The 19,036-nt window shown below is 54.9% G+C and overlaps 13 protein-coding genes across 13 annotated transcripts; 5 read left to right on the forward strand and 8 right to left on the reverse strand.

Moving 5' to 3' along the window:
- Positions 1–125: 125 nt before the first annotated feature.
- MRET_1268 (cullin 4) lies at positions 126–2,255 on the forward strand (the record flags this gene model as incomplete). The annotated part of the gene is made up of 1 exon (XM_027627895.1): positions 126–2,255. The coding sequence occupies one exon, from the start codon at positions 126–128 to the stop codon at positions 2,253–2,255; it is 2,130 nt and encodes a 709-aa protein (XP_027483435.1).
- Positions 2,252–3,919, reverse strand: MRET_1269 (biotin---protein ligase; the record flags this gene model as incomplete). The annotated part of the gene is made up of 1 exon (XM_027627896.1): positions 2,252–3,919. One exon carries the CDS (start codon positions 3,917–3,919, stop codon positions 2,252–2,254), a length of 1,668 nt encoding a protein of 555 aa, XP_027483436.1.
- Positions 3,920–3,953: 34 nt separating this feature from the next.
- MRET_1270 (4-nitrophenyl phosphatase) lies at positions 3,954–4,925 on the reverse strand (the record flags this gene model as incomplete). The annotated part of the gene is made up of 1 exon (XM_027627897.1): positions 3,954–4,925. One exon carries the CDS (start codon positions 4,923–4,925, stop codon positions 3,954–3,956), a length of 972 nt encoding a protein of 323 aa, XP_027483381.1.
- A 50-nt stretch (positions 4,926–4,975) lies between these two features.
- MRET_1271 (ion transport protein) lies at positions 4,976–5,809 on the reverse strand (the record flags this gene model as incomplete). The annotated part of the gene is made up of 1 exon (XM_027627898.1): positions 4,976–5,809. The coding sequence occupies one exon, from the start codon at positions 5,807–5,809 to the stop codon at positions 4,976–4,978; it is 834 nt and encodes a 277-aa protein (XP_027483380.1).
- Positions 5,810–6,366: 557 nt separating this feature from the next.
- On the forward strand, positions 6,367–7,690 carry MRET_1272 (casein kinase I; the record flags this gene model as incomplete). Its single annotated transcript, XM_027627899.1, has 2 exons — positions 6,367–6,388; positions 6,495–7,690. The coding sequence occupies 2 exons, from the start codon at positions 6,367–6,369 to the stop codon at positions 7,688–7,690; spliced, it is 1,218 nt and encodes a 405-aa protein (XP_027483383.1).
- A 146-nt stretch (positions 7,691–7,836) lies between these two features.
- On the reverse strand, positions 7,837–9,492 carry MRET_1273 (transporter; the record flags this gene model as incomplete). Its single annotated transcript, XM_027627900.1, has 1 exon — positions 7,837–9,492. One exon carries the CDS (start codon positions 9,490–9,492, stop codon positions 7,837–7,839), a length of 1,656 nt encoding a protein of 551 aa, XP_027483382.1.
- A 333-nt stretch (positions 9,493–9,825) lies between these two features.
- Positions 9,826–10,716, forward strand: MRET_1274 (U3 small nucleolar RNA-associated protein 11; the record flags this gene model as incomplete). Its single annotated transcript, XM_027627901.1, has 1 exon — positions 9,826–10,716. One exon carries the CDS (start codon positions 9,826–9,828, stop codon positions 10,714–10,716), a length of 891 nt encoding a protein of 296 aa, XP_027483377.1.
- Positions 10,717–11,578, reverse strand: MRET_1275 (uncharacterized protein; the record flags this gene model as incomplete). The annotated part of the gene is made up of 2 exons (XM_027627902.1): positions 10,717–10,834; positions 10,869–11,578. The coding sequence occupies 2 exons, from the start codon at positions 11,576–11,578 to the stop codon at positions 10,717–10,719; spliced, it is 828 nt and encodes a 275-aa protein (XP_027483376.1).
- Positions 11,579–11,634: 56 nt separating this feature from the next.
- Positions 11,635–12,243, reverse strand: MRET_1276 (26S proteasome non-ATPase regulatory subunit 9; the record flags this gene model as incomplete). The annotated part of the gene is made up of 1 exon (XM_027627903.1): positions 11,635–12,243. The coding sequence occupies one exon, from the start codon at positions 12,241–12,243 to the stop codon at positions 11,635–11,637; it is 609 nt and encodes a 202-aa protein (XP_027483379.1).
- A 240-nt stretch (positions 12,244–12,483) lies between these two features.
- On the forward strand, positions 12,484–14,433 carry MRET_1277 (uncharacterized protein; the record flags this gene model as incomplete). The annotated part of the gene is made up of 1 exon (XM_027627904.1): positions 12,484–14,433. One exon carries the CDS (start codon positions 12,484–12,486, stop codon positions 14,431–14,433), a length of 1,950 nt encoding a protein of 649 aa, XP_027483378.1.
- Positions 14,434–14,464: 31 nt separating this feature from the next.
- Positions 14,465–15,619, reverse strand: MRET_1278 (S-(hydroxymethyl)glutathione dehydrogenase/alcohol dehydrogenase; the record flags this gene model as incomplete). The annotated part of the gene is made up of 1 exon (XM_027627905.1): positions 14,465–15,619. The coding sequence occupies one exon, from the start codon at positions 15,617–15,619 to the stop codon at positions 14,465–14,467; it is 1,155 nt and encodes a 384-aa protein (XP_027483375.1).
- Positions 15,620–15,733: 114 nt separating this feature from the next.
- MRET_1279 (carbohydrate kinase) lies at positions 15,734–17,545 on the forward strand (the record flags this gene model as incomplete). Its single annotated transcript, XM_027627906.1, has 1 exon — positions 15,734–17,545. One exon carries the CDS (start codon positions 15,734–15,736, stop codon positions 17,543–17,545), a length of 1,812 nt encoding a protein of 603 aa, XP_027483374.1.
- Positions 17,542–18,987, reverse strand: MRET_1280 (ceramide glucosyltransferase; the record flags this gene model as incomplete). Its single annotated transcript, XM_027627907.1, has 1 exon — positions 17,542–18,987. The coding sequence occupies one exon, from the start codon at positions 18,985–18,987 to the stop codon at positions 17,542–17,544; it is 1,446 nt and encodes a 481-aa protein (XP_027483663.1).
- Positions 18,988–19,036: the final 49 nt, after the last annotated feature.

The following is a 19,036-nucleotide window of genomic DNA, read 5'->3' on the forward strand; positions in this document are numbered from 1 at the left end:
GTCACCCGGTCGTTGTCGTAGCAAGGCGAGCTGCGAACGCCGCCACTGCTGCGCCCTTCCAGCATCTCGTCACGTGCACATATCGCACCCCACGAGCGCTCCACACGGCAGCGGTCGCAGCGTCCATGCTGGCCGAGGCCCTGGGCTCGTACGTGGCGGGGCGAACTCATGCGGCGCGGCATGCGCCAGCGAGTTGCGTCGTACAGTCGCTACAATCGTACGAAGCTGTGCAGGATGCTGCGGTGTCGTATGAAAAGGACGTGCTGGTCAGCGCTGTCCAGGCAGTGCTGCAAAGGGATCAGCTGCCGAGCAGCGTGCAGACCACCTACCTGTACCTTGCCTCGATGGCCCCCATGCCAGATGTATGGAAGGTGGCGATGCAGGATGCCTGTGAAGTGATCCGCACCTTTCTTGTACATACCCTTCGCCCACGCTGCCAGGCAGACGCGGCACTTGCCCTGTGGATCGTGCGCTTGATGGATACATGGGACCGTATGATGGCTCGCTTCCACACGATCCTGGATATGCTGCGTCCTGTGCATGTGCCAGAGGTGGAATTTTTGTCGACATGCACAGCCATGCTCCAACGTACGTGTCGAGATACGCATGACGCGGCCACATGGGACCGAGGCGTGTATGCCGTGGCGGAGGCTGTCCGGCATGGCCAGTACGAGCCCAGCACACTTCAGCGTGTCTGCGGCCTAGCTGGTGTGCTCGAACGAAGCACACACGCCTTAATCGAGCAAGCGTACACGTACTATGGTGCGCGTGTAGAGGAGCTCTTGCGCGGCTCGTTCGCCGAGGCCGTCCCGCACATCCACGCATGGATCGTGAAAGAGCACGAGTGGGCCGCACAGCTGGGCGAGGCTGCTGTGCCGGACGTAGTGGCTACGCAGGTGGTGCGTCCGCATCAGGAAGCTCTTGCAGCTACGCTGTCGTACTTCTTGGACCGCCAAGACACGGAGCGCATCCAGTCGTGCTACGCCATCTTTGACGACGCTGGCATTCTGCCGGTGCTCTATGCTACGATGCGGAAGCACGTCGAGTCGCGTGTGAAGGACCTGATGCAAAGTACCGACGATAGCGTGCTGATTGAGAAGCTCTGTCAACAGCACCACATATGGCATGGCTTGGTGACGAGCGGTCTGCATGCGGACCCTATGATGAGAGATGCTCTCCACGATGGATTTGAGCACGGACTGAGCGTGCGCGGTACGCATATGGCTCAGCTCCTTGCGCAGTTCGCTGGTGCACAGCTTGGCCAAGGTATGGACACGTGGATCGACGACATGCTGCTGATCTTTCGGTGCCTGTATGAAAAAGACGTGTTTGAAGTGTGTTATCGACATGCCTTTGCGCAGCGCCTTCTTCAGCAGTGCTCTCACGAGGCGGAGCTCGTCATGCTCGAGCGCCTGCGGCAAGAGTGCGGGCCCGATTACACGCGTCAACTTGAGACGATGCACCGCGATATGGACGTGTCGAACGAGTTACTGCATGAGTTTGACAGCGCCCATATGCCGTTTGAGTTCGACGCTCGTGTCCTCTCACAGAGCCATTGGCCAGCGTACGAAGAGATACCCCTGAGGCTGCCGCCAGAGATGACGTCCGTGCTGCAGCGGTTTGAGGCGTTTTACGAGGCCAAGTACAAGGCGCGTTCCTTGCATTGGTGTCATGCTCTTGGGTCCGTCGTCATGCAGGCCGACTTCGGCCGCGCGGGTACCAAGGAACTGGTCGTGAACACGCTGCAAGCGGTGGTGCTCCTAGCCTTCTCGACCAAGCATGTCCTCTCCTACGCCGAGTTGGCGACTCGCACAGGTCTTCCTCCTGCGTCTCTCGATGTTACGCTGCAAAGTCTCACGTGTGGCGCGCCACCTACGCGGGTACTGTGCAAGTCGCCTGCGGGACGCGCGGTGCATAAGCATGATACGTTCCGCGTGAACGAGGACCTCGTCCCTACCGCGCGACGCATTTGCATTCCACAGTCGGAGCGGCCCACCACGCATACCCAGCAGCATGCCGCCTCTTCCTATGTGCTAGTGGATCGCGACATGTTCCTGCAAGCCGCGGTCATGCGTGTCCTCAAACGTCGGACGCTCGTATCGCTCTCAGACCTGTTGGCAGAGGTCGGCGACCAATGCAGGGGGCGCTTTGCCTTGGATCACGCCGAGCTGAAACACGCCCTGGAACGACTCATGGAGAAAGACTGTGTGGAACGCGCTGACGAAGAGCGCCACATGTATCGCTACGTCCCCTAGTCCCCTTTTCTACGCACGAGGCCACGCAGCATATCAAAGGAGTTCCCGTCGGGCTGGACATCCACCGCGCCTGGTATGGGTGCCGCACTCCATGCCCGTGGATCGGTGGCGCGAATCGATGCGTCATACGGCACCGTTCGCAGCAGTCCAAAGTCGCTCGTGATACCCACCATCCGTCGCCGCGGCTCTCCGGGCACGTCACTCAGCTCGACAGGCTGATCCGAATGAAGCCAGGCGTCTCGGTATGCGCTGGCAAAGGGCTCAAAGGTATAGTCGGCATCGGCAAACACACGCACCAGCGACTCGAGTGCGGCCATGATCGCACCCGCACAGCCCTCTTGTGTGACGGTCTCGTCGGGCACCAGCGCACGAATGCATGTGGTAGGCTCTTCGTTCAGGCAATTGACGCCACATCCCACAATGGCCTGGAAGGTATCCTGGTGACACACGGCCGTGACAAGAATGCCGCCGATCTTGACAAAGTGCTTTTTCACGCCATCTTCCACGACGCACAGGCTGCCATTCTGCGGCGCAGGAACGTGCGCGTACAAATCGTTCGGCCACTTGATCCGAATTCGTCCTCGCGAACTTGGGTACGCAGCGCCCACGCCATACACGACCGCCAGCGCGGCCAGGTACTGCAGAAAGACGGCTTTATTGCCGATATGCAAAGGCAGTGGCACCAGTGTCGAAAATTGGAGGCAGCCATACGGCGAGATCCAGACATTGCTGCCGCGTCCGCGTCCCTGGACTTGCTGCGTAGCAAACATGGTCGTACCTGGCGGACAAGCTCCCAGCATGCGGGGGTGGGAGTCCAGCAACGTCTGTGTGCTCTTTAGGACACGCGCATAGCCGATCAAATTCCCCGCAGCGAAATGAAAAGAGCGCGGAGGCGTCCATGGCAAAAGAGCCGCACTCGTCGCACGCGCGCTAGCCAAGGCGCCAAAGTAGGACGCCAGGTCAAACGCGCGCGTCGCCTCTCGAACCACACCGAATTGATCCCGTGTAACGCACACGACGTGCGTCACATCCGCTTCATCGCTGCTCAAAGCGGCATGACTCGCATCTTCGCATAGTTTCCACGTATCCGAGGCATCAGCAACATAGGCTGCCGTCTCCGAGAGCGTCGCATGCGCTCGCAGAGCCGACACGCAAGCGTCTAGGAGGGGGCGACTGCATGATGCAAGGAAAAGGGACGTGCACTTGGGTATACTGCCTGGAGACACGGACTGCACGCGCATGGATGCAGTGCGCAAAAGATCCTCGATCGCATGCGCATCAGGCTCAGGCGAAGCATGCCACAGAACCTGGCCTTGGCCCCGAGTGACTCGGCAAACGTCGCCATCGGGTTCCAGTGCGGCGTCAATACACGCGAGACTCTGTCCAAGACATAAAACGGCGCCGCCTCTGTTCAAATAATCCAGCACTCGCTGCTGCGCAGTGCGCAAGCCATACGCCCGCGTCCACGGATCATGGCCAGTAGGGTGGATCGGCGGTAACACCACCAGTCGAGTCGACGTATCCCATGGCGCGAGCGCAAGGACTTGACTCGATACCGTCTGTACATCATGCGTATCCCTACAAAGCTCTCTCAGTGTGCGTGATACCGACGCGTGTGACGCATCCAGCACACCCGCGTCCTTGTACACCAGCACCTTGGCCATGGCAAGTGGGAGGGGAAGGCCAGGCCAGAGATGACTAATCTATAGCGCGATCCATGTCACACAGACCACTCACGACGTACGTCGGCACAGCCGCGGCATCGTCCGCATGTACGTGCTCCAGGGAGCTCACACCTGTTAACACAAGGAGCGTATCGATATCGCCAGCTTGACCAAAGGCAATGTCCGTATTGAGTCGATCGCCCACCATGATCGTTCGTGACTTGTCAAAGTCAAACCTCGCAAAGATGGTGTCGATCATAGGCTGATTAGGTTTGCCCACCACAACAGGCTCACGGCCGGAAGCGTACTGGATGCCGGCCCAGATAGCCCCCGCTCCAGGGAACATACCGTAACTTGTGGGGAACGTAGCATCACCATTCGTGCACACAAAATGGCATCCGCCATTCTTCTCACCAGAACGAGCCGGGCCTTGTGCGCCCGGTCGAGTCAAATAGACATGCGCCTTGGCCATCTTGCGGTAGTTGATCTTGGTATCGATGCCGCACACCACGGCGGCGACAGACGGGTCGACCACCCCCTCCTGCGCAAGAGGCGCAAAGTCCAGCCCTTCCAGACCAACGCTATCGTCATCCGCGCCGCCCACATGCGAAATGCCCACATGGCTCAGCTCGTCCCGGAGACCTTGCATGCCAATCACATACACCTTACGATCGGTGGGAAAATGAAGCACATCTTTCAGATAGGCAGCCGTTGCATAGGCCGACGAAAACACCTCCTCTTCCGTCCCCTCAATCCCCATGGCCTTGATTTTTTCAAGCAAGGTCCGTCGACTCTTGGAGGCATTGTTCGACACGAACAGCAATCGCTTTCCCCGCGCACGTAATTTTCGAAGGAAGGATGTTACACCCGGCAGAGCCTCGTTTCCTGACCAAAGCACACCATCACAGTCGAACAAAAAATTGTCATACCGATCAAGCAAAGCAGCACGCGCTTCCTCACTGTCCAAAAATTGATACGTGCCCCGAGGCACGGCGGTCAAGGCCATGGTCGTAAATAGAGCGCCTCCACTGGCGAGACTGTCAAAGTACCCAATGTCTACAAATGCGTGTCGTCCAACTCAGCGCTGTCCATAGCAATCACGCTCTCGTTGGGGTGATTCGACACAAGCGTCTCTGGACGTGTTTGTGGACTCCATCCATTCCCGCTCGAGTGCTGGTCACCGCCGTCGCGCATGCGCTGCAGCGCTTGTGAGCTTTCATGCTCAAGATCGAGATCAAGATTGTAGTCATGCGCATCGCTCAGGTCAATCGCGGTAATTCGACTGGCAACATTGTACCCACTGCGCCGAATCACGCTAATGAGGCGCATACATTGCATAACGTTGCGAACAATCAGCAGTACGCTGTCCAGCAATTCTTCACTCATGCCTGGTCGCTCGGCAATGGGGGAGCAGCCATGACCCACAAAGAGGATGATGAGTGTCAAGATACACAGCACCACAAGAAAGAGATCAATGATATTGTACGTGGACTTCCAAAAATTGCGGCCGTAAGCGACAAACCGTACGCACACCTCAGCCACCAGTATCACGTTCACGAGTAGTTCCAGGATATAAAACGCGGGGCCCGGGCACGTCCATAGCAAAGAAAAAATCACAGTGACAAGAGAGAGCACTGCCATGGTAGCATAGAGGTATAAGTAGGTCGTAGAATGCACAAAGCGATTCGCGAGTCCTTTGAGCATTTCCTCCCGGGACATGCTGTAGCGAAAATTCGTGCGTCCGTCTGGCAGCTCATAAGCAGGTGCTAGTACATCCACACCATACGGCTCGTCCAGTACAGGGGCTGGATGATATACCCCACGCGCGTCAGACGCTGGTACCGAGCTACGATTTGACTCACCAAGCAACGTTCGACTCATGGACGACATCCCTGGGTAGGCGGGTCGAATTCGATATGCACTTGTCCTTGCCCTTGTGCCTTCTACCGGTGCATGAGACGTATCGTCTCTTGATACTGCACTTTGGGCACGCACGTCGCGATGCCAGTGCGGATAAATGGTGGCTGGTGGAAAGAAGGCGGTATGGGCGCACATGCGTTTCAAAGAGAATGGCGCGTACATGAAACTATCCAATATCTGCAGTATCTATACAATGCCAGCCTCGATAGAATCGAGCTCTGGCAATAGCGCTAGGCGCTTCAGCTACTCAATCCACGTATCCCCGAAGATGCCATGGTCGACGCGAAACGAGGTGCCACGGTGGCAGGCGTGGTGACCCAGAATCACGTGGTCATGAGAAGGCGGAGCGCCATTATTGGTCGGCCATGCTTATGCCAGCATTGACACGGCCTAAAAGGCGCGTGCATCAAATCGTGGGGACAGCGGCGTGTGGTCCTAAGCCAAACGGAACGGCAGCCCGTCCGTCCTTTCCGACGACCCGACTGGTACGAGGCCTGTCGGTTCCTACGCTACTTTCATTGCTCAATATGGATTTGAGAGTAGGAGGAAAGTACGTATTCAAATTCGATTGTTTGAGGAGCTTGTACTAACAGAATACGCAGGGTATGTTGGACTCCTCGGAGATATGGGGTGGATGGATGCTGACAGGTAATGCAGTACCGTATCGGTAAAAAAATTGGATCTGGCTCGTTCGGTGATATTTACCTGGGTGTAAATATTATCAGTGGCGAGGAAGTGGCCATCAAGCTGGAATCGATCAAGGCGAAGCACCCACAGTTGGAATATGAAGCCAAGGTGTACAAGACCTTAGCGGGTGGTGTAGGCGTCCCATTTGTCAGGTGGTTTGGCCAGGAATGTGACTATCACGCTATGGTGATTGACTTGCTGGGTCCATCTCTAGAGGATCTATTTAATTTCTGCAATCGACGCTTCTCACTCAAGACAGTGCTCTTACTTGCTGACCAGATGATTTCGCGCGTCGAATACATTCACTCACGGAACTTTATCCATCGTGATATTAAGCCAGACAACTTTTTAATGGGCATTGGAAAACGCGGAAATCAGGTCAACGTGATCGATTTCGGACTTGCTAAAAAGTACCGCGACCCCAAGACTCACCTGCACATCCCCTACAGGGAAAACAAAAACCTCACGGGTACGGCACGATACACATCTATCAACACCCATCTCGGTGTCGAGCAGTCGCGCCGCGACGATCTCGAGTCTCTCGGCTATGTGCTGATGTACTTCTTGCGTGGTTCCTTGCCATGGCAGGGCTTAAAAGCAGCTACGAAGAAGCAAAAGTATGAGCGAATTATGGAGAAAAAGATGATGACGCCGACTGAGTCGCTGTGCCGTGGCTTCCCGACGGAAATGGCTATATACCTCAACTGTTGTCGCTCTCTCCGTTTTGATGACCGGCCGGACTACAGTTACCTCCGAAAGCTCTTCCGCGACCTATTCGTGCGTGAAGGATACCAGTATGACTATGTATATGACTGGAGCATCCAGCCTCGGGACAGGGTTGAGCAACCATCGCGTGGCTTAGCTCCTCAAACAGGAGCTGCGGAAGAGCAAACACAGCAAAAGGCCGCAGCAGCTGCAGGTCAGGCGCAAAGGCGCCGTGTACTGCCCCAAGACCAAGCAGCTGGCATCACAGAACCAGCTGCACGTGCTCCGATCATGCCGTCGACAGCGGACTACGCGCGCATGCCGGCTGCCTTAACGGGAGAGCGTGGCACGGCGGACGCACCAAACGTTGTGAACGCCACCGCTTCTGGGGTGATGGGCAACGGAGCTCCAGTTTATGCAAATGATGCACAGCCTCTGAATGAAGCAGAGTGGCGTTAAGTCTGTTTTATTATGCTCTCATCTTCCCCTGTTCTCTCCTTTCTTATGTATGGCCCGATGCCGTCCTAAAGTAGAAGTGTTTGCTCAAACCAGACCCATCTGTTGTCTAGCAGTAGACGATGTATTCATTTCAATGTTCGCTTCCTCTATTCATCATCTCGCTCTTGGCTTGGAAACACTTCATCCAAGTGTTTGTCTTCGACAAACATGGTTGTGATCATAGTAATGAAATAGCATATGTTGACGAAAATGAACACATTGTGCAACGCGTAGGTGTAAGACCATAAGGCTTCATAGCGCAAATCTTCTGGGAGAGAGGGAAGAATCGTGGAGTCGTGGCGAATTTGCTCGATCAGCTCGGCAGAGCCCGGTCCGAGAATACGTCCAGAAAGCTCTCGCGCCAGTGTCAGTTGCAAAATGCAGCCAGAGAAGGCGACGCCAGTCACTTGGCCCGTTGTGCGGAATAAGTAGCTCATACCTGTGGCTACGCCAAGAGATCTTTTGTCCACCACATGAATGAGAGCCACCAACGCACATGTCAGATAGCCTGCCTGCGCAAACGACCAAAACACATTCAAAACGAAGGGGGTCACCGTAGGGGGATCAACCAGGTACAAAACAGAAGGCAAGCATGACATAAAGACAACGACAGAACAAGCAACAAGATAGCGGCAGTATCTTCCGTGATAGCGCATATAAAAGCCAGATACGAGGCTGCCCACACCAATAGCGAAGCTCGACGGCATCATGCGCACACCGACGTCAGAGGCTGTCATGCGAGCCACCGTTTGGAAAAAGAGAGGCAGGTAGTAATTGTAGCTGAAAAGAGCCACACTCAGAAAGAAATTGCCCACCAATGTCGATCGCGCCGTGCGCAAAGACAGGATGTCGAGCGAAAGAAGGGGGAATCGAGCAACACGACGCTCTACAAAGAGAAACAAGGCCAGAGCCACAGAGCTAACACCCAGCAGTGTCAGTACATAAGGGTTCGTAAGTGGAAGGTTGCGGACACTGATCATATCCAAGGCACACAACATTGTTAACGGAACGAAGGAAAACAAAAGAAGACCTAGCATGTCCACATCCTTGATTCGTTTCCATACAGAATCGCCAGGGCCAAAATGCACAGCTTCATCATGCTCAAGACAGAATGTCAATGCCATCAAGGCAAGCAGCAAAACGGGAATTTGAATGTAGAATGCACCGCGCCAACCGATGGTGTCATTCAGCACACCTCCAAGAGGCGCACCCGTTCCAACGCCCAGTCCATATACAATATTGGCCAAGCCCTGAAAAATGCCTCGAGACTTGAGGGGCACAAGACCCGACATGATCACACTCGTGAGGGTATTCAAGCCACCGCCTCCAAGACCGGCCAATGCACGAGCCACGAGAAACTCGTCCATAGTACGCGCTGTAGCGCACCACAGGGTACCCAACGTAAAAATGGATACGGCCAACAAAAGACTGCGCTTTCGTCCGAAGAGATCACTGAGTCGTCCGTACAGCGGTGCCGTGCAACACACGGATAATAAGAATGTGGACCCGATCCATGAAGCGCGCTCCGCCGCCAAAAATGAAGACGAAATATTTCCTAAGAGCATCGCCACGATGGTAGTGTCGACACTCCCAATGAATGTCACAGACCACATGGCCAAGCATGGTATCATAATATGCAAGAACGACACATTCTCCTGGTCATCCGATGTATGCAACCGACCATCCGTTGCACCATAGTCAGGTAGATTTCGTGTTGGATGCCGGGCAAGGGGAGACGATTCTCCCTGTTCTTCCAGCGGCATATCACCTTCCACTTACACTGCGCCGATATGCACGCGGTCGGACAACCGTGTGGAGAAGGGGTGTGACCTCAATTTGTGTTCTCGTAATTTACGCGCTATGTGGTGTGATTGTTCCTGAAAGCATGGACATCGTATAGCTATAAATGAGAGTGAGTTTCATTGAACGGAAAGGAGCTCAATAAAAACTAGTCTGTTTTTTTGACTGTAGCTCTGACTTCATTGATACGCGTGTACTCTAGGTGGTAGGGGAAGGTTCGTGCGCCTTTACGTCACGTGCGCACACAGAAAAAGTTGGGAAGCGGCCATGACCACACTTTTCACAAACACGGAATCATGGCGCTTCGAAACTATGTTCAGCGGCGAAATCACAAGGAGCGCAGTCAACCACAGCATAGGAAGCACCTGGGTCTGCTAGAAAAGCATAAAGATTATGTTCAGCGTGCGCGTGCCCATCATATCAATCGTGACAAGCTACAACGACTGCGACAGAAAGCGGCTGATCGAAATCAAGATGAGTTTTACACGGGAATGATCGGGAAAAAGACACAGCACGGTGTACATATGAGCTCGCGTGGAAATGAAGCAATGGACAATGATATTGTGGCTCTCTTGAAGACGCAAGACGCTGGTTACCTGCGTAAACAACTCATATCCGAACGGAAAAAGTACAAGGCTTTGGTCGAGGATATTGCTCCTCGTGTTCCTGGTATGCGTCTTGCTTTTTTAGAAAAAAAGAGAGACTTGGCGGATACCTTAAAGCGTGCTAATCTCTTGGACGAAAAGGCAATGGCGTCAAAGCGTCAAGAGCGAGTTCAGGGTGCAGGTACAAAGACCAAGTGGGTCGATAATACCGAAGAGCTACAGGCATATGCATCTAAAAGCAAATCCAAGTCAGAGAAGAGCTCATTGACACAGTCCGACAAGATGGGTGAAATACAGCTAGGTATAAAAATTCGCGAACTAGCATCACGCCAACATCGTTTGAATGCGCTGAGTGAAGCGGCCCAAAAACTAGACACTGTGCGTGCGTTGATGCGTACCCGAGGATCCCATGCCGTGTCAAAGAAAAAACTGGACGAAATGAAGGATGCCGTGAGTAAAAAGGGTGCGCGTGTCACGGCCAACGGACTAGCGCTCGATGAGAATGATGACGACGATGACGACGACCTGCATGAAAGATCCAAACCTAAATACTATAAATGGTCGAATGAGCGCAAAAAGTAATTATGGGACTAGCGGAGCATTTTCTTCGTTCGTACCAAGACGAAGTATGTTTTGCCGGTCTTGGATCATGGCTATAATAACCCGAATCACTGCGATAAATGAAATCACAAAAAACACTCTGTAATATAGTTAGCATAGATAAAAATACGCACAAAGCCGACCAGTGAATAAATCTTGAGGTCTGCTGATGTTGGGCGATCGCAAGTAAGCCAATCGAAATAACACTAGCACCGCCAATGTCGCCGTTGCCGTAAAACACATAGCCCGTCACTGTACTGTCGAGGAAAAACAAGATTAGAAATACAAGAACCTTGGTGACCATTCCTGCCTCGTGCTCGGTAGAGTGAAAGCCCGAAATGGCAAACACAGAGACAAAGAACAATAGGATGGTGGCTCCATGGTATAGAGAAATGGGCAAAAATACAAAAAATACATCGGCCCAATTCAAAGGTTCAGCATTGGTGCGCAGAATGCCGTAGAGCTGATTTACCAGAGTTGTCACCATGCAGAATGTGATGAACGCAACGCAATAGATGGGCGTTGAATTCTTTTGTGTATACAATAGAGTGCATAGCGCGTGAAGAACTAATGCAGTCGGAAATCGCCATCCCAAAGAGTATTGCGTCAATTGTGCAGTGCCAGGCCAGAACTGATAGACTATGAGGCCCAATAAAAGTACATTGAGAATATGCCATATGCCATAGAACCATGCGGCAGGCGTGATGTATGTGTCGACATCCCCTGCGATATGCTTGCCTGTGATGGCCGCGTATGTGTTGCTTGAGGCAAAGAGAACATAGGCGATCACGTTTAAAGCCTTAAAACCAAACGACTCTCGCCATGTCAATGGGAAGGTTGACATGGCAACTGGCCAAGATGGAGCTGATTCGATTCTCCACCCTGGCTTGGCCAAGACGGCTATGTTCCTACAGGCACAATATGGCAGCCGAGAAGGCCACGGCCATCCCACTGGGATGATGGGATCAGAGTGAGCTTTAAGCTCATAGTTACCCCGTTCGTGAGTGTTCGATTGACTTCAAGGATGATTGGCACACCCTCTTTGACACGCGATGGCAGCTGCGATAAGTGCATGGCGGAGAGAGGACGCAGATCGTCCCAGCTTACCAACAAATCACCTGCCTCCAGACCTGCTGTGGCAGCAGGACTGTTTCTTTGGACGCTTCGAATAGCAAGTTGATGCGGCGGGGGGATATGATGGTCAGTTTTAGGTAAAGAGGATGAGCTAGTGTCCAAAGTAACTCCATGACGTAGTGCGCTAGGAAGTAAGGCCTCTAGCTTTGCGTTGATCAGCTCTCTATCATGCAGTAGACAGCGTATTTGACTTTTGGCAGCGCGAATCGTGGGTATATCGAGGTCCGAACGTGGAAATCCTTCTGCGTCGAGCACATTTGTCGACATGGTGACATGGTTAGCCTCCAAAATGTCACGCTGATGTCTTAGTTCAGTTTCAATATCTTTGCGTTTGTCCAAGAGTCTGAGCACATCCTGTCGGACAGAGTCTGGCATGAGAAGGCTCAAGCGATGCAGAAGGTCCAGTTCTTCTGCCTGGCAGGCCCTGAGGCTGTTATGGGCCGTGCGTGGAGCCTATCTTGGGCCAATCATAAATAAATAAGAGGAAATCGTCGCACCGTCCCCGGCTTGGCCTATCTAGGGCTGAGACCGCCACCATTTTTCTGCGACTCGTTCTTGACCAGTATATACGCCACACAGGACCCATTCAGTGGGTCATCTTCACCTTAGTTCGCTATGCATGACATGCTATCTACTATATTTCAGCCGTGCGAGCTCCAGGTAAACCTGATCCAAAATGTGATTTTTCTGAGACCGCCACAGCGTGCTGAATTGGATGCTGAGCACCGAACGCATGAGCTGCCTCCGCTTTCGAATGACGAGCTTGTACGAGGTATCATTCATCTTTATGCACCGTCGTCTCGACACATCGATGGTCTGCGTGTGCATCTGCGCGCTACTATGTCCCTTGCCCATCTGGACACGGCGCAGAATCAGAGTCCTTCTTCGTGGGAAACGTCGACATTTATGGATCGAATCCTGGAAATTTGTGTTCCACCACGACTCTCCAAATTAAATGCGCCTCGATCAAGCTCATCGAGTGTTCCCCGGCCACGCAGTCCATCGATTGTGCCAGGTGGTGGGGGTCGGCACGGTGACAGTCATGATATTTTCCGGAATATGGTGCGCGGTGTCTCGAAGAACCGCGCTTCGCGGTCTGGCTCACAAACGCCTGCTCTGCTGCGTATACCGCATGGCATGCCCACCACGCACCATGAAGATCCGCGTTGCAGTAATCATTCCCTGTCGCGAACGCCATATGAGCATTCTGGTACATCCACACCTCAATATGGCTTCGGTGGCGGTGCCATGACGGACGAGGATCTACAGCATGTGACAGAGCAGTTGGAAGCGCAAAATGTGCACGATGACGAGTTTGAGCGTCGTGGACGAGCTGTCTCACGGCGAGAGCCTCTGGCGCACAACGAAGAAAAGCGGGGTCGATCCAAGTCGAAGCATCTGGAGGTCATCTCACAGGGCGGCGACGAGGATGGCATGGAGTTGAGTAAGGGTGTGCATATGTTTGAATTTGCGTTCATTGTTCCTGCAGACTCGCCGCCGTATGACCGAAGCCCCTTTGGCAAGGTGCGATACATGGTCAAGGTTACGGCTCTGGGTGCTGGCCGTGCGCGAAGCAACGTGGAAGAATGGCGCGACTTTTTTCCTATGGTCAACCCTGCGCCGGATGGCGGTGTGACGCCGCTGACGGTCCTTTTCAACGATGTACATCCAACGATGGGTTTGTTGTCTGTGGCGTGTACGTCCAACAATATATCGGTCGGTGGTCTGTTCAACATTGATATCCACAGTCCCTCGCCGCCGCCTGACTTGATCGTGTATATGGCGCGCGTATCTCTGCATACGACGATCGAAGTCACAACGCGTCGCAGGGGTCGGCAGGTGTCACCTGTCCAGAAGCGGCGTCTGTTTGAAAAGGGCATTGTGGCCCATGAAAAATCCAATTTGGACGATATCGATCATATGCCAGGCTATATCCGTTATGCGGGCGACGATTCGGCGTGGACTGTGCAGGGTGTGGCACGTATCCCCGACGACAATGCGATTCGTCCCAGTACGATGTCCGGCACGCGCTCGCCGCTGCGTTTCCATCACACGCTCGTGGTAGAAGTGGTGCACAGCAGGTCGAATCCATCGGTGCCAGATGCCCTCACACCAGAAGGACGACGGAAGATCAAAGTATTTACGCTGCGGCAAGGCGTGATTATCCCCTCTTGCTGCTGTGCGCTGGACGCCGTGACGCTGCCAGCCTACAGCCCTAGCAGCAATAGCGCGCCGAATGTGCCGCAGCTCAAGCATCTCACGGGGTCGACGTGGGAGCAGATTGTCATGGCGAATCAAGACCGCGGCGAGTCGCACAATATGTGTGTATGTGGGATGAGCCTAGCCGATTTATCCGCTGCCGAGCAGGCCATGCTGCCCCCACCTGACCCCACGGATCTCATGATTAGTGAGGCAACGCCGGGGCGCAAGCCCGGTGAGCTGCAGTCGTCTGACGATTTGCACGCTGGATTATCTGATCACTCTTACTACGAACCTATGCAGCGCCCGACAGCGTCGCGAGCCGCATCTTCTTTTACCGACTTGCCGCCGGCCTACACGAAGTAGATATGACGAGGCCGCTATAGATGATACCCTTCTACGCAAGGTCTATGACACAACGAATGCATTGGCCTTCGTGCATGTGTTCCAGGCCCTCGTTGATACGGCTGAGCGGCTCGCGGTGCGTCACGTATTCATCGACCTTGAAGTCACCCTGCAGGTAGCGGTTCACAATACCAGGCAACTGCGTCCGGCCCTTGACACCACCAAACGCCGAGCCTTGCCACTTGCGGCCCGTCACAAGCTGGAAAGGCCGCGTCGAGATTTCCTCGCCGGACTTGGCCACACCAATGATCGTCGATACACCCCATCCCTTGTGGCACGCCTCCAAGGCCGTGCGCATCACATGTATGTTGCCCGTGCAGTCAAACGTGTAGTCGAGACCGCCGTCGGTGATCGCAACGAGATGCTGCACCATCGCATCACCGCCTTCGACACGTGGCACGTCCTTCGGGTTGATAAACTCAGTCGCGCCAAACGCTTTGGCCCACGCTTCCTTGGCCGGATTCATGTCAATGGCAATGATGCGCTTGGCACCGCGCTCCTTCGCACCATACGCTACGGCAAGACCGACGCAGCCCATACCCCAGATCGCGACCGTTGATTGAGGTTCAATCTTGGCCGTATAGACGGCCGCACCGTACCCAGTCGTGACGCCACAGCCCAGCAGGCACGTTCGGTCCATCGGAGCCTTGGGGTCCACAGCCACGAGCGAGTACTGCGACACGACCGTGTACTGACTGAATGTCGATGTGCCCATGAAATGGAAGAGCTCCTGTCCCGTGCGTGCCGATGTAAACCGCTTCGTGCCATCTGGCATCACACCCTGGCCCTGTGTCGCACGCACAGCCTGGCACAGATTCGTCTTACCCGACGTGCAAAACTTGCACTTGCGGCATTCGGCCGTGTAGAGCAGGATCACATTGTCGCCAGGGCGCACGTCCGTCACGCCCTCACCGGTGGACTCGACCACACCCGCGCCTTCATGGCCCAGGATGGAGGGAAAGGCACCCTCGGGGTCGCCACCAGACAGGGTGTATACATCCGTATGGCACAGGCCCGTAAAGGTCACGCGCACACGCACTTCACCTTCACGAGGCGGTGCAACGTGCACATCTTCTACGCTCAAAGGCTTGTTCGCTTCCCACGCAATGGCGGCCTTGCAAGTAATCGTCTTTCCTTCCGTGGACATGGTCGTACGACTACAATTTTTTCCGGCCCACCACGTCCCATGCCCCGACTAAGCGGGCCGATGCTTATCTAAGGTGCCTCGAAAAGAGGTCCGTGCCCGACGAAGCAACGTAGTATGTATTTTGTGGGTATCGACGTGGGAACCGGCTCGGTTCGCGCCGCGTTGGTATCGCATGCGGGCGAGATTTTTGCACAGGCTTCACGTCCGATACAGACATGGACATATGAAGAGGATAGTCGTCTCTACGAACAGTCTTCGGCACAGATCTGGCACGCCTTGGCTGAGTGTGTGCGCACCTTGGTCGAACAGAGTCGAGTTCGGCCTGAAGAGGTACATGGCATTGGCTTTGATGCTACATGCAGCCTCGTCGCCGTGCAAAACGTAACGGGACAGCCACACTGCATTACGCCACAGCATCTACCCCAAAATTCAGAGCGCAATGTGATATTATGGGCGGATCACCGCGCCGAAGACGAGGCGCGGCTAATCAATGCTGTGCACCACAAAGTGCTCGACTATGTGGGTGGCACCATGTCACTCGAAATGGAAATGCCCAAGATTCTGTGGCTGCAACGACATTGGCCCGCTCGTACGTTCCAAGACACGGAGTTCTTCGACCTGCCCGACTACCTCACGTTCCGTGCCACTGATTCACGAGCGCGTTCAAATTGTAGTCTGGTTTGCAAGTGTGGCTACATCCCACCTGGCACCGCAGGCAGCGACATCGGCTGGCAGCCTGACTTTCTGGCGCGAATCGGCCTCGACAGCTTGGGTCCAGGGTACGAGGCCCTGGGCGGAATTCCTGGACGCGGTGGACTTGTGTTGACCGCCGGTATGCCTGTTGGTGCAGGTTTATCCGAGCGCGCAGCCTCTGAACTTGGTCTACTGCCGCACACGCCCGTCGCTTCCGCGGTCATTGATGCGTATGCTGGCTGGGTCGGCACGGCGGCGGCCCCGTCTCTGGAACAAGAAGCACGTTTTACATCCCTGCGCGATGCACAGACTCGCCTGGTGGCGATCGCCGGCACCAGCACCTGCTATTGTATTCAAAGCGAAGCGGGCGTGCACGTACCAGGCGTTTGGGGCCCATACCAACATGCTGTGTTCCCACATCGCTGGATGAACGAAGGTGGTCAAAGCAGCACGGGCCAGCTCATCGACACTGTGCTCCAAACGCATCCGGCCTACGCCACTGCCCTGGCCGAGGCCACATCACGGAATCTGTCGGTGTTTACGCTGCTGGAGGAGGCACTCGATGCCCAGATGGAAGCAGCTGGCATGCAACGCACGTCGCCTTCGAGCTATGCGCTGCTGGTACGCCACATGCACATGTACCCTGACTTTCACGGCAATCGCTCGCCCTTGGCCGACTCGACGCTGCGTGGTATGCTAAGCGGCCTAGACCTTGATCGCTCTCGCGCTGATCTTGCTCGAAAGTATGTGTTGACGCTGGAAGCCATTGCGCTCCAAACGCGCCACATTGTGGACGAGATGAACCACAGTGGTCATCGCATCGAGGCCATGTACCTATCAGGTGGCGGCCAGGCACGCAATTTGATTTATGCTCACTTGCTAGCCGACGTGTGTGGTCTGCGCATTCAGGTGCCTACGGAGGCATCGGCGAGCGTGACGGTCGGCTCAGCCATCCTCGGGCAGCTCGCTGCGCACGTTACACAGGAGCAGACACGAGCGCCAAGAACGGCACAGCCCGTACTGAGCTCTCAGACAGATGCCGTGGCGTGTGCCGAGGCGCAGGCAGAACGCCTATGGCACATGATGGCTGCCTCGACGAAGCCAGGCCACTCAATTCAGCCCACGACCGATGTCAAGCTACGCAGGCTATTCGATGTCAAATACCGCATATTCCTGGAATGCATCGACACACAGCGGCGCTGGCGTGCCGAGGTAGACGCGGCATTAGCTTAGTCGGATAGCAGAGATGCGTCAGCGGCGTCCGTTTCTGCAGCGGCTGCGCGTGCATCGCGGAGAATGCGGTAGCGGCGGCCACGCCAAGTCACGGTGTGGCCAAGCATAGCCCATGCCCAGATAGGAAAGGCCAGCAGTTCTCGGACGCACCACGCGACAAATACGTAACGCTGCTCGGCCTCTGGGAGCGGCTCCCCATGACGAAGCGCCAGAAGTACGCTCATGTCGACATAGTACCATGCCGCCCAATGCAGCGCAAAAAACAAGGCACAGGCCAGCCATGCCTGTAGCGGTGAATGGATGATAGCGTTCAGCAAAAGCACACGCACAGCATACCATCCGCAAACACCGGCCAAGATACTCTCGGTAAAAGGCTCAAGGTACGTAGCCATCGGGACCATATGCCGACGCACGCGAATCCAGCGCATGCGTCGCTTGGCATACTCGGCGAGCGTATTGATATCGCCTACAGCGACTTGTGCCACGTCGCCCGGTGAGACACGATGGGCTAATTGCACTGGTGGACGCCACAAGCTCAACGCCAGCATATTGTCTTCAGCAAGATAAATGCCAAACCGCGCGAGAGCACGAGCATGAGCCAGAGCGCCACTTTCGGCATGAGTTACATCATGGTCGTCGAACGCGCGACTTCCAATACTCGACTGAGCGTCCTGCGCATAGTGGAAAAAGGTATCAGGGACACGCTCCAAGTCACTCTTGCGGTACATGTTGCTCTTGCCCATTACGCAGCTGTCCACCGCTACTGCGTTGATGGCCAGGTACATCTTGGCATGCGTTGTACTAAGAAACACGCGTTCCACATGTGAAGCTAGCGTATCAGCCGGCAACACGCCCAGCGGCACATGATGCACGAGACCAACTCGATGACCATGAGGCACACGATGTAACCAATGGGGTGAAGGCCTCGTGGGAGGCATCGTCAAGGCATCGACCGCGCGGCCCATAGCATCGGAGCTCAGCCACACTTGGCTATCGACGACCCATATAATGTCGTACTTCGCAGCCGCATATGAGCGCACGAGATTGTTGATTTTGGGATTCACACCAGCCTCGACATCACCCACAAGAATCGTGCTCGACACGTGCGGGTACCGCTCTTGAACACGACGCGCCACACCTAGTGCTTGATCATCTGCACTCCGCACGCTAAGGATCACCTCATAGCTATCATAGGGATAGCGCTGCTCAAATGTGGAGCACAAGTTGGTGAACAGGTTGCAGTCAAGCCCCGCCAAGGGTCGCAATATTGACACACCTGGCACACTCTCAGCATTGGCAGACGACAAGGGCGAACGCGGCCAAGAATGCTCAAAGAGCTTCTTGGATACAGTATATCCTAGGATACAAACTCCCCATAGCACCACATACCACACAAGTGCCACAGCGGATGTGAGCGCGCGCAAGACATCCCACCACGTCATGCCCGGGGGTAGGGAATAGAATTGCCCCCGCCGCTCGGCCCTCCACACA

The sequence above is a fragment of the Malassezia restricta genome, chromosome II, assembly GCF_003290485.1.
Source record: "Malassezia restricta chromosome II, complete sequence".
Taxonomy (NCBI): domain Eukaryota; kingdom Fungi; phylum Basidiomycota; class Malasseziomycetes; order Malasseziales; family Malasseziaceae; genus Malassezia; species Malassezia restricta.